The 13,374-nt window shown below is 47.9% G+C and overlaps 1 protein-coding gene across 1 annotated transcript in view; it reads left to right on the forward strand.

Moving 5' to 3' along the window:
- The window catches only part of LOC119457682 (uncharacterized), a 79,207-nt gene that overhangs the window by 54,797 nt on the left and 11,036 nt on the right, over window positions 1-13,374 (forward strand). Inside the window, exons 25-28 of the mRNA XM_049670938.1 lie at window positions 877-1,068; window positions 1,812-2,008; window positions 4,950-5,010; window positions 5,496-5,668. Of these exons, the coding sequence (XP_049526895.1) occupies window positions 877-1,068; window positions 1,812-2,008; window positions 4,950-5,010; window positions 5,496-5,668 (623 nt within the window). The remainder of the gene's footprint in view (window positions 1-876; window positions 1,069-1,811; window positions 2,009-4,949; window positions 5,011-5,495; window positions 5,669-13,374) is intronic.

Below are 13,374 nucleotides of genomic sequence, written 5' to 3' on the forward strand. Positions count from 1 at the left end.
GGAATGCGACTGGAGTGTCCATATAAATTGCTATCGCAATAAAGATTTAGGGCGCTGTGAGCCTTGCCTTTATTTTTAGGGGCGAAGCTCCTTATAGCGGCACCCGTTCCGTCCCCGTCGTAGTAGTAGTAGTAGTGTGTAACCAGTCTGAGAAAAATGAGAAAAAAATTCCGAAGTTGTGTCCGTAGCGCGGAATCGAACCAGGGACCCCTCGCTTCCGAGCGCACGGCGTTAGCCCACTACGCCACGAAGCGGACATGGACAAACGCACCACGATGGCTATAAATACCCAACATTAACGAAAGGCCGCGTTTATAGCGCGTTTCTAACGCGTTTGTGCTAGCGCGTTACGGCCCGTGTAAGAAGCTGGTGTAAGACGCTGTGGCCTCTCCACCTTACCTTCAACGCGTTTCGAACGCGCTGCCCAAAGCGGTGGCAAGTCAAATTCAAGTCGAGGAGCGTTTATGAATACGGGGGGGGGTATACTCTCTCAGAAGTCATGTGATGGCGTCGGCAAACGCGGTGCACGTTCCGGCATGTGTAAATGGCTGCGTAAGACGCTGTGGCCGCTCCCCCTTATACTAGAGAGTACTGCACGTTTCTAACGCGTTTGTGCTAGCGTCAAGCGGGAGATCCGATGATTCCCTCCGGAGCTTCGCCCACTCATCATCATTCACCTCGTGGATCTGCTGTCATTTTTTTTTTTTTTAGGATTGTGAGGTCTTTGAGAATAATGTGAAGCAAGAAAAAGAAGTTTTCGAGAATATTATATGAGCATTCCTTTAAGATATGCTGTGCAGACAGATTGTATACAGGCAAATTTTTAATCTGCTTTCACGATTCCCTGCCGCATCTATTGCTGTTTCTGCGGCGCAGTGCCCGTCATCCTGCAGTTCGACCGGGTGCCGAAGCGCAACTGCCCGCGGTTATCCCAACACCAGGTGCCACCCCCCGACACACACCGCAAGTTGTTTGGAGGGCGCGACCTGTTCAAGAAGTACAACATAGACACGTTCACCGCCCAAATCGGTCCGACAGGAGGAGATCGCGGCTACGCAGCCATCACTGGTGAGAACGCCCCTGTCATTTCGCTAGCTAGGGCCACAAGCCCTCGAATAGAATCGTGTACTCTATACTGGATTTCATTTTCCATCTGGTGCATCTTGAACGTGTCAAAGTAAATAAATTACCCAGACTGCTTCATTTATTTCACGACGCCGGCACTGATATCAACATAACACGCTCAGAACTGTTTTCACTTATCCGATCCTTCTCCTAATCAATGAATCAAGCATAATTTCTTTTTCGCCTGTATTCACATATACGTATTCTTAAGTGTTTTTAGTGAAATAATTTTCGCTCATCTATTATTTCTCCTAATCATTCCAATATTAATCTAGCACTATTTCTTTTCATCTTTAATTACGCATTGTCAAGTGCACGTAATTTTCAATTTTATTTACTTACTGCCGTGTGTATGTGATGCGATGGTGTTTACTGTCTGAATTGTTCTTACTTGCCATTGTTACATTTCGTTGTTGCACTATTGAAAACTCTCTTGCACTGGATAATCATTGTACCGCAACAATCATATGTAATCATGTTTCTGTATAATGTTGACTGCGCGACTCACTGCCACCATGTAAAAACTAAAGGGTACCTCAAGCGGCACCTCAAGCGCTGCCTCAGTGCGCCTTTTATCCTAGCCGCCGCCATTGCTTGATTTTCGCAATGGAAACAAATAAAGAAAGAGAGAAAGTCCGGAAACGCGAGAACAACGAGGCATATATCACCCGCGTTGTTGTCTGCAGGCCAGTCTGGCTGGGGGATCTCGTGGTGGATCAACCGCGAGCTGATTCCGGTGCTCCACGTGGAACGCGGCAAGACGTACAAGTTCATCGTGGAAGGCGGGGACGACGACTCGACGTCGACCAACTACCACCCCTTCTACATAACCGACAGTGCCAAGGGTGGCGGCTCCAAGGAGATTGCGTCTCTCGGCAAGCCGGTACGTATACGCGCTCTCGCAGATTCACGCGTGAGGCAACGCTGTAGACGTGAGAGGCTCCCTTGCGCAGCAGCTTCCTCTTCTCGCCCGACTCCCTATAAGATGCGCGCGGCGGTCTTACATTTTGCATACTGCAGGTCATAGGCAGAAAAAGAGCTACAGTCGAACCCGGATATATCGAACCCGCATATAACGAATGATTGTGTATAACGAACAGCAGTAAAATCCCCTTAAAATTTTTATATTATAGATCCAAATACCTATATATCGAACTTTCTTGTGATCCTCTTCAGGTTCGATATATCCGGGTTTGACTGTATATACCGGGTGTTCTTTTTTTTTAGGTATACAGATTTTTTTTTTTTTGATTGCTTTTTTTAGGTATAAACAGATTTTTTTTTGATTGCCTGTGTAAAATAAATAAGCTCGTCTTTGAAACTGGTTATCGAAGAAGCGGACATTACTTGCACGAGCAATCGATATCCATGATCGACTGATCAAAATTTCACTAATTAATTTTCGATTTACTTCACGGCACACACTGCATTTCATGAACTGTAGCCGGTGAGATTGCAAAACGCCGTTTTATGCATTGAAGCCGCAGTAGCTTAGCGCCAATGGTGTTTCACTGCTAAGCACGAGGACGCCGGATCAAATCCTGGCCGTGGCGGCCGCATTTCGATGGGGGGCGAAATGCAAGAACGCCCGTGTCCCGTGCATTAATTGGGGCCACGTTAAACATCCCCCGGTGGTCAAAATTAATCCGCAGTTCCCCCACTACGGCGTGCCTCATAATCAAATCGCGGTTTTGGCACGTAAAACCCCAGAATTCAATTCAGTTATGCATTGATGCATAAAAATGATAGGGTCGCCCGTGTATTTTTCGTCGCACACTTTCCGAGTGACTATCACGAAACTGGTGTGGTCCTGAAAATTATTCCAACTGGATGCGCCTTGCGAACGCACTGGCTACAACGCGTGAGCTGCAATATGTGCCGTAAAGAAAGTTGTTAAAATGTTAATTAAGTGAACTTTTCTTAATTATAGTCGATTATGCATTTAATTTCGCATGAAAGTAATGCACGCTTCTAAATTTGAGTAATCCAGCTCAAGAACTAGACTAAAGCCATCTGCCACAGGCGATTCTTCTTTTAAATTCTGTGTAGTCTAAAAAAGCATTCGCAATACACCATATAGACGATGATTGTTAATTAATGTTTCGAGATATGCGCCATCAATATTGCGGTAAAAATGCAGTGTTCTTCCACTTACTTTATTATGAAAACGCCGTTTCATGCACGAAGCCGCGGTGGCTTAGCGGTTGTGGTGTTCCGCTGCTCATTACGAGGTCACGGGATCAAATCCAGGCCGCGGCGGCCGCGTTTCAATGGGGGCGAGATGCGAGAACACCCTTGTCCAAGATAAAGAGAGAGAGAGAGATCCAGATATAGATATATCTATGGAGAGAGAGAGAGATAGAGATCTAGATAGAGATGTATCTAGAGAGAGAAAAAGAAAGATAGCTAGCTAGAGTGAGTGAAGGTTTTCCATGCCGAGTCCATGCCGAGACCGACCACCTACCAACCACGAAAACGGCCGAAAGGGCCGAAAAAAAGCCATTCGCTTTAGAAACACCCAGCATACTTGAGCTCCCTCCCTCCTTTCCACTCTTGAGACAACCGCTGAGCCGATGCGAATGAAATTTGTTGCATTTTGAGAAAGTTAAACACTGGCAACTATAGCGTTAGGCAGAATTTTGATTTAGGACCTCGATCGTATACGTTTAATGCAATAGAAATTACACGGACGCGCTTTCACCGTCGCCGTTATCGCGGTCGCGCTGTCCTGCGTATAGTCAAGTGCGATGAGAATGAGCGGCCCGCGCGCGATGTGGTGGTGGTCAGGTGATCTGCTGCGCGGTCGATGCGCCCGAGCCAAGAAAAGGCCTGGTGGCCTCGTGATGCGCGCCGTCTTCCAGCGCGCCGAGTATCGGTCTGTATGTCGCGTCATCTTAGTTTTGGAGACGCGACACCGCTGAAATCACTGCCGTTGAATTGGTGAAATGTGCGTCCTCTCCTCTAGCCCTGTCTTGCGTATCGGGTAATCTTGTATGTAGGTAACCTCCGGAGGGTGCAATGGCGTGGGCCAACACGTCTGATGACTGAATGTGCGCTGTCTTTCCGCGTACTTAGTGCCTGGAGGTCGTGTAATCTCATCTTTTTATTTATTAAAGTGTATCATCATCGTCATCATCAATTTTCGGAGACGCGTTGAAAAGAGAGGCAGAAGCGTTCTCTCCGCTTCGCTTACGCTCGTCATCACACCAACGTTGTAACAGCGAGTGTTCGCGCTCATCTAATGAGATCTCTTCATACTGGCCGATGCGCGTGCCACACCTTGCTTGTTAATTTAGTTAGTAATCGAATGTCTACAACAGTTTATACGGCCGATAAAGCTAACGTCTTAAATATTTCGTACAGCTTTCCAATAAATTACTATCGCGATCAGTGATTCGTCTTTCGGGCGAAACTGGGACTTTTTTTTTTTTTCGTCCTGTCTGCGTTTCGGCTTTGTAGCGGTAAGCAGAAGATGACTAACATTTATTGAGGTAAAAGAGAAGGGTTTAGGAGAGATGGGTGGGGCCCCAAATCCAGGGCTCCACTGGCTTCTGCCGCAAGCCGGACGTGGCCCAGAAGCGCTAGTTGCACTTCCGGGTCCGAGCTAGCGAAGAGGTCCTCCCATTGCAAACGTGCGCTTTAGAATGATCGATAGTTCGATCCGACGTTCGGCCTATCTCCTATAGATCGTAATATGCTGCTCGCATTAGTATATGTCTCAATATAAGCGACGGATAAACAAATTCGCGAACTAAGACACGTGACTGAGACACCTGCGCGCACTTTGAATCCAACTTCCATTTCCTTTTTTCTTCCTTTCTCAGGGACATCTCCTGTTCGCTGGCGTATCCCTTGACGCTCAGGGTAAACCAGTCGTGACTAAGGGTGAGTGTGACATTTTTGCATGACATATACCGGAAGTATCGGCGAACACTTTCAAAAAAAAATTAAAGGTTGCCTGTGGCAGATAGGACAATTCTAGTTCATAAGCTGGTCTACTCGAAGAGGCGGACATTACTTGAAGAAAAAAGGGCGTGGCTACGCCCAGGGCGTGGCTACGCCAGGAATTTCGCACTGACCGATGCAAGTCCTGTCGTAGAGACGTCGACTTCGGGCTGAGGCATTCCTTGTTCATCTCCACCGTTGATCAACAGAATGGCTCCATCTTCATTTGTTTCGTAACAAAATGAAGGTGAGACCATGACCTCCGATCTCGGAGGCTCCTACTCTCTTCTGTGCCATTCTCTCTCTCTCTTTTTTTTTTTTTTTTAGTTAATCGCTGACAACGGGAGCAGAAAACCTCCATTATCTCTGGTCCATAATTTCGGCTCTGTCACTCATGTTTTGAGCTCCGAGGTCTCAACCTGCAGGCGCAGCCTCGGGTCGCCTGTGCGAGTGGAAAGAAGATCCGAACGGCGCGAGCACCAAGGCCGCCACATTTCAGGAATACCGCAAGACGCTGACGCTCGATTGTAAGCAAGGTCAGCCGGGACATTTCAGCTGGACGCCGGACAAGAACACGCCGAACGTCGTCTACTACCAGGTATTCGGTGCCATGCGTTTCCACAAAGTGCTTGCACCAAACGCTTCTTGTTCCGAATGAACTGCGCGCGCGCACTTAGCATGCTCACACGACCGTAAAGATGAGAGCATTATATACGTCATCTATATATACTCTACTCTCGGGGACATTTCCTGGCCATGAAAAAGGACGCGTGGCCTCGAATCTGACGTGTTGATATGTAACAAGTAGCTTTCCCGCCGAACATATGTCGTTGGACGCTTTTTGCGCTAAACATATGTGTCAAGCCACTACGGCTTCTTGAAGGCAATTTCCTTGTTCCCTTTCATATGTTTCTCGAGGGGATAGACCATCTGCTATACTCGCGCCCAATGAAAGTAGTGCGTGGGATCAAAAGCAGAAGTACCACGCTCTGGCGCATGCGCAAGACGCCCGACATCGCGTGCCCGGAGATTACTGACGCCGTGGCGAGACGACCAAGCGTTGTAACATCGGCAGTCCGTCCTTATTAGGCTTACGATTCTAACGGTGCGATCCAAACAAGATGGAAGGTTACAAAAATACGGAGGATTGAATTGAATTGAATCCAACGTTTCGGCAAGGCATCTTCTCTTGATCCTGCAGGGCAGTTTCTGCCCTTGCGAGGAAAAGTCCGCTTGTCTAAATATGGCTCCGGTGACATGTCTTTTTCGAACCACAGGTGTTATTCAGTTTATAACGGTGCGATTGGACGTTTTCTCCCGTGTTTGTGGTCACATGCTTTTTATGTCGTCTCTTTAAGTCCTTGCGGACCGCGCTACTGTATTTGTGAGCCGAAAACACAGGTGCACTTGGCGTCGATCGCCTAAATCATGCATCTCATGTACCGTCACACACCATAGGCAGCTGATGCATCTCTCACCTCGCCATGGCGCCCGTCCTGCCGATGTGTTTTTTGTCCTCGTTCTTTTTTTTCTGTGTTTTTTCTGGCGCCGTAATACTTGCATCGCGATGTCCAACCAGCTAGCTCAAGCAAAAACCTCTGCAGCAGCTTCCCACATGGCAATATAGGACGCTATACAAGATGAAGTAAGAACAGCTAGTACATGAGATGTTTAAAGCGAATAGCTTTCCTTGGTTTTCTGAATCGCCGTTTTCGTACTCGGAAGCCGGACTCTTTTCTCTGATAAAATGGTGAGAGGGTGGCGTCGTGGGGAAAGAGGAGTAGGGCTGGCTAGGTGACTTTTTGTCACCGCCCCGCTTCAAAGGGGATGCCATTAAATCGTCGTCATCATCATCAGGGGGTCTTGCCACGGAGCGGAGTCAACGGACAGAAAGTAGGTCACCGTGGGAGAGAGAAAGGGGCTACTGTGTCCGGACCTCGCTGGTTGGTCGGAGAGGCGCTGACGTCAAGCCAGACTGTAGTGAAGAACAGGGAGCAAGCAGTAGTGGGGCGCTCTCATAGATGTAGGACGTGAGCGCAGACCACGAGCTCTTGGCGCCGAGACCGTTGCTCTATTGCGACTGTACTGGTTTTTCGCCTGCCGCTTGCCGTCAGTAAATCTCCTTATCAAAGTGGTGGAGGTGCTGGGTACCTTCTTCAAACCTGGAACTCCGAAGCCGGACGTTGCCCACTACTGCTTGCTCCCTGTTCTTCTTCTTCTTCACTACAAGACCTTTATTAATTTTGGAGGTCGGCGAAGCTGCGGCGGCGGCGGCCCACTGTGCGGCTGTGACGACTGTGGCAGAAAATGTATGGAAGTTGGAAAAAAGCAAACCGATCGGCTCGGCCTCAATGGGAGGCCGCCGTGACCACAGTGGAACGGGGACAAACGTTGCGCCAGAAAATTTCACAGATAATTCAGCGGTTTCAGAAAGCTAGATCGATTACTTTGACTAATCGTCTTCGACGGTTTCTGCACAGCGTTTTTTTTTCTTTTCTTCTTTCGTGTGCATTCGTGATGCAATGATAACGTCGGCATCGCTCTGCCGCCGCCGCGTGTGCAGTGTTTCACGCACTACTTCCTTGGCTGGAAGATCTCGGTGACCAATGCTGGCGAGGAGGACAAGCCTCTCGGTGAAGTCGTCGAGGACGAAGCGGGCCGAGCGACCAGGCCTGACCTTTTGTCGCCGCTGCTGCTTTTCGTCGGCTGCGTACTATCGCGGGTTCCCTGACACCCGCCGCCTCCCTTGTTAACGCTGTTGCGTTTTTCTTTGTGTGTTCTTTTTGTAATTTGTTTGTGTTACGTTTTTGCCTTATACCTTCGGCGATATATTTCCTGCCTGGACACAACGCCATACGCAAATTACCCTGTTTACCGTTTTAGCCAAGGCTAAGGATAAATTATTCGCAATTGTGCGACCTGCTTCTTGTTTTACCCTAAGCGTCAACAAGGATGTGCACATAAGCTTGCATTGTCGCCCGCCTCAGCCATGCTTGGAGGATTATACAGCAAAGCAATCGCGCGCAAGTAGCGCTCGAGCTTTGGCGAGCTGAAAGGACAAACCACGCAACAAAATTCTTTTTTTTTTTTTGTCGAAAGCTGATGTAGGGACACGAAAGAAAAAAATATTTTAAAATGCATTATAGTTACTCCCACGCTAGCGCAAGACAGGGGTAATTGGAGATCGCAGGGAAAGGCCTTCGTCCTGCAGTGGACATAAAAATGTCACAGTTTCGCCCTAAGGGCGAAGCAATGAATGCGATAGCAACACAGCAATGTCATACGAAGTAAGGTGAGCGGCTTTGGTATAGCAATATGAATTGTAGTAAACATGAGCTGATTAAGTAAGCAGGTGTGCTGCGGCGTAAGTAGACTGACATGAAGAGAGACTCGATGACCACGAGAAGGCGCGTGTGAAACGATAGTGCATGTGAAGGGACACACCTGTAGTGCTGCACTGCCGATCCGGGCAGCATTGCATGTGTAGCGTGCGTTGGAAAATGTGGCCCGACTATTACTAACTGAATGAATAAGCGTGGTGTGAGCGCGCACAAACGAACATGGATATATCACACTGAATGACTGCAGACAACGACTGTGAAAACGCTGGCAGCGAGCGCGTACGCCGCAGCGGGCGAAGGTACGTGCGGTCTATCGCTTCAACGGAAACTGAGCGGCGAATGCATGGCGCATAAAGGTCAGAGCCGTGTGGAGATAAGAGACGGTGCGGGCGAGCGACGAGCGCGGTTGTTGGCAGAGTAGAAGTGCGCCCCCCCCCCCCCCCCCCGCGCGCTCCCTCCGGCGCTGGCTTCCCACTTCCTTGCTTGCGCGTGGGTGATTGAGTGCGTTCGCTCTCCGTGATAGCGCGCGTCCCCGCACGCTTCCGCTCGGGCATACGGCGCGCGGCGAAGATTTTATCTATAGGGAACCTCACGGCGACGGCGACGGCAGAAATCCGGTTGAAGTGTCCATATAATTGCTATCGCAATAAAATATAGGCTGATGATGATTATAGTTACTCCCGTATTCCCAAACGATCCTCGATTGGAAGCTCTTCGTTCACGATACCGTGTCGAGCATGGCGCCGCCCCTCGGCTGACGAAGATGATACGCCTAGTGAGACATGGCCTCTGAGATTTACGCGCGCCGGCTGGTCTTGAAAAAAGAAACTACCGGTGCGCGCAAATGTCGGAGGCCATAAATCAGAATTGCCGTGGTGTCATTGAAGCTTAGGGACTACTCGAGGAGCAGCGCTACTATCCACTCTCTCGCAATATAAAACATGTGTAGCATACCTGATTAAATCAAGCAGGCTAGGTGACTATTTGTCACAGCCCCGTTTCTAAGGGGTGCCGTTAGATAATCATCATCGAGTCGAGGTGGCGCGCTGAGTGCAAGTACGTTCTGGAATACGCGATGGTTATCCTTATAACAGTACAAAGAAATTCATTCTTGCCGTGAGAAAAGGTTTGGCAAAGAAAAGACGCAAAAACGAAATACTGGTAGTGAAGCCGCCGTAATGTTCCCGCACCAGGTCGCCGTGACGTGACGAATTTTGCCGGCTTCCGCTCTAGCCTAACTATACTTTTGATCGGTTAAACTCGACTATGTTGCGATATGGAGGAGCCGAACACCCAACTTGGAAAGTTTCGAGAACGTTTGCTATAACCACAACGGCTCGAATACAAAAAAGGAAAAGAAACGAAAGGAGAAAAAAAATGTCACAGTTTCGCCCTAAGGGCGAAGCAATGAATGCGATAGCAACGCAGCAATGTCATACGAAGTAAGGTGAGCGGCTTTGGTAGCAATATGAATTGTAGTAAACATGAGCTGATTAAGTAAGCAGGTGTGCTGCGGCGTAAGTAGACCGACATGAAGAGAGACTCGATGACCAGGAGAAGGCGCGTGTGAAACGGTGGTGTTGATGAGAAGCGCTTCCCGTGGGCAGCGCGTGCGAAGGGACACACCTGTAGCGCTGCACTGCCAACCCGGGCAGCATTGCATGATAGCGTGCGTTGGAAAATGTGGCCCGACTATTACTAACTGATTGAACTAGCGTGGTGTGAGCGCGCACAAACGAACATGCATAGATCACACTGAATGACTGCAGACAACGACTGTCAAAACACTGGCAGCGAGCGCATACGCCGCAGCAACGGGCGAAGGTACGTGCGGTCTATCGCTTCAACGGAAACTGAGCGGCGAATGCACGGCGCATAAAGGTCAGAGCCGTGTGGAGATAAGCGACGGTGCGAGCGAGCGACGAGCGCGGTTGTTGGCAGAGTAGAAGTGCCCCCCCCCCCCCCCCCCCCCCCCGCTCCCTCCGGCGCTGGCTTCCCGCTTCTCTTGCTTGAGTGAGATTGAGTGCGTTCGCTCTCCGTGATAGCGCGCGTCCCCGCATGCTTCCGCTCGGGCATACGGCGCGCGGCGAAGATTTTATCAATAAGGAACCTCACGGCGACGGCGACGCCGACGGCAGAAATCCGGTTGAAGTGTCCATATAATTGCTATCGCAATAAAACAAAGAAAAGCTTTTGAAATCGGTGACATCACACCGACGTACCAGCGATGGTGTTTCGACCCCCCCCCCCCTCCCAGAAAAAAAAAGTAACTTTGAATTTCATTTTCTCTTCTAATAACCGACAAAATACTGAGAACCTGATTAAAGTATTTTTAAATGCATAATTGTTGCATAGTTAAAATTAAATAATAATAATAATAATAATAATAAATATTTAAATGCATAATTAGATAATTGTTGCAGTTATTGCCCGTGCGGTTACCTTTGTTTCATTGACTGACGAAGACGCTGAAATGAAAATTCTACTTACGAACAAAATTATTTCATTTAAGAGAGAGAAAACCGTCGCACGAAAAACGTGCCTACGAAAGCGACGACGTGGGGCATATTCATCAATATGCATGGGCACGTCTCCAGAGAGTCTGGGGAACCGTTTATTTACTCGTCTGTTCGTTGGCTCGCCGGTTGCGGAACGCGTACCGTCCTTCAAGAGGAGCCGCGTTCGTGCAGCTTCGCGTCCCACTTATCTGCAACGCTCTCTCACTCTCTCGGGTCGTGCCGTTCATTCTCCAATTATTCACGCTCCAGCAGCGTCGCGGCAGGCCGCTCATTGTTCGGCGGATCACGCCGACGTCGTTCTGACGTGCCGCGGCACACCGTTTGTTATTCTCTCTCGCACGCTGTCGGCCATTGTGGCGCTGCGCTTGCGTCTGTCGATATACCGCGGATATCGAGGAGTCAGGTCGATGCTCTTTGTTATGGGCTCTTGAGGCATATAACTGCGGCGTGTTGTCGGGCGCTCCGATGTGGCCACGCGGTCCCTCTCGCGCGGCGCAGGCGGCCCACGAAACGCCGTGCGACTTCCTCGAGCAGTGCCTATCGCCACCCAGCTGCACGCGTTATCTAATGGTGCAGGTGTGCCTTGTATCAAAACGTCTCTCGAGCAAGTCGCTTCACGACCGAAGTACAGGGCAACTTTGATTTAGTCGCGCTGTTGTATAAAAAGTGAATATTTCTCCTCTTCGCTCTGTCCTCTCTGCTATCCTCTCTCCCGGTCCTTTCGTTATGGAGCGTGCTGTTAGTGCATTACGTATAACGGGACGGTCCGTTCACATGTGCGTCGTGATGGAGGAATTCGACCACAGCTGGAGCTTGATAATTCGAAAGGTAATCTCGTATACTCTGTCATGGAAGTGTGGGACAAAAAAAAAAAAAAAAAAAAACTGCATTCGCGCATATAACCAGCCGTCGCTTTACAAACCAGAGAACAAAGTATTTCAAAATTCCATTCCTACAATTCGGTATTCATTTAAATGATCAGAATATTCTGTCCTCCGTGGCGCATCTGCAAAGCGCTTTAGCAATAGGCATGACAATCTGCGAATACCTCTGCGACACAAGAATATCTGGTTAGTTTTCTGAATTAGTCATAAGATCCTTCACGAAACTGCCGATTGAATTCGAATTCATTTGAATGCCTCCAAGTTTGTTACTTCTTTATGAATTGCACCTTTTCCTCTAGCAAAAAAAAAAAAAAAAGTAATACTACGTTAAGTTTGTCAATTTTAATAAACTTCCACCGTACTCATGACTCTCTATAACTGCGGGCTTCTTTGCCCATCAATCCCCCGCATATAATGGCTAAGCGCCATGGTATTAGAAGCAAGCAAGCAATATTTCGCGTTTTCTTGGAATTCTGCATTCAAATTCCTAGTTTTATTTCATTCATCGTCAAGCAAGTCCACGTGATGTCTCTTCTGTTTGCCTTTGTTTGCCTCTTTTGCTGACATTTTATTTATTTATTTATTTATTTATTTATTTATTTATTTATTTATTTATTTATTTATTTATTTATTTATTTATTTATTTATTTATTTATTTATTTATTTATTTATTTATTTATTAAATGTACCACCCGCTTCATGGCTGATTTCCCACTGTAAATATGTGCCATAGTCTGAAAATCGTCTTCTTGTACTTCTCTGTTTCATCTTTAGAAACTCTCATCAAAATTCTTTAGGAGCTCCGATATGTTAGAAACTCGTTCGTCGGTTAAGGCATTGAGGGGTCATATATCGTCGGCTGTACTTGAGTGCCATTTCGCGTAACAACACAATATTCAAATCAGTGCACACTGCAGGGGGCGTGTTGCATTTTATTCCAATGTCTCATTCTCATGCGTGAGGCCTATATACGAGAAACAAACAATAAACTGGTGATGATATGTTTGCAAAGAGGGCTTTATGAAGGTGAAGAATGAAGAATGCGTTATATTTTTTAATCAAATATGTAATACTTCAAAACATTAAGTAAAAGTTTAAGCACACAATTCTTAGCCAATCCCCAAGTGTGGGTATAAGCCATAGTATGAGGCGCCATCATCATAATCATCATCTTCTTACTATAGCGCTGTTTCGATGGCTATAGTTAGCGTGCCATTTTGTCCAATCCCGCATCCAACGTTACTAGACAAGCTAGTCTAGTAAAGTTGCCCGCATCCCCGTGCTCTTATTTCGCTGAACATGCGTGCGGGTGTCAGCAGTTGTGCACTGCGAGCTTGTAGTATAGTAGAACATTTTCTTGGGTGAGCTGCTTCATAATGGAGAAGTTGAAAGTAATCGCCAGTCCTGTGTGAACTCGTCTCGTCCTTGGTTCTTTCACGCTTCTGTTTTCCTTCTCAATTGCAGTATAGCTGTGACCCGTGGCCTCTGAGATTGCAGAGGCACAAATTTTCTGCCGACGCAATCACGGAGGCCACGCTGTGGCTGTTTAGTTTTTTACGC

The sequence above is a fragment of the Dermacentor silvarum genome, chromosome 7, assembly GCF_013339745.2.
Source record: "Dermacentor silvarum isolate Dsil-2018 chromosome 7, BIME_Dsil_1.4, whole genome shotgun sequence".
NCBI lineage: Eukaryota > Metazoa > Arthropoda > Arachnida > Ixodida > Ixodidae > Dermacentor > Dermacentor silvarum.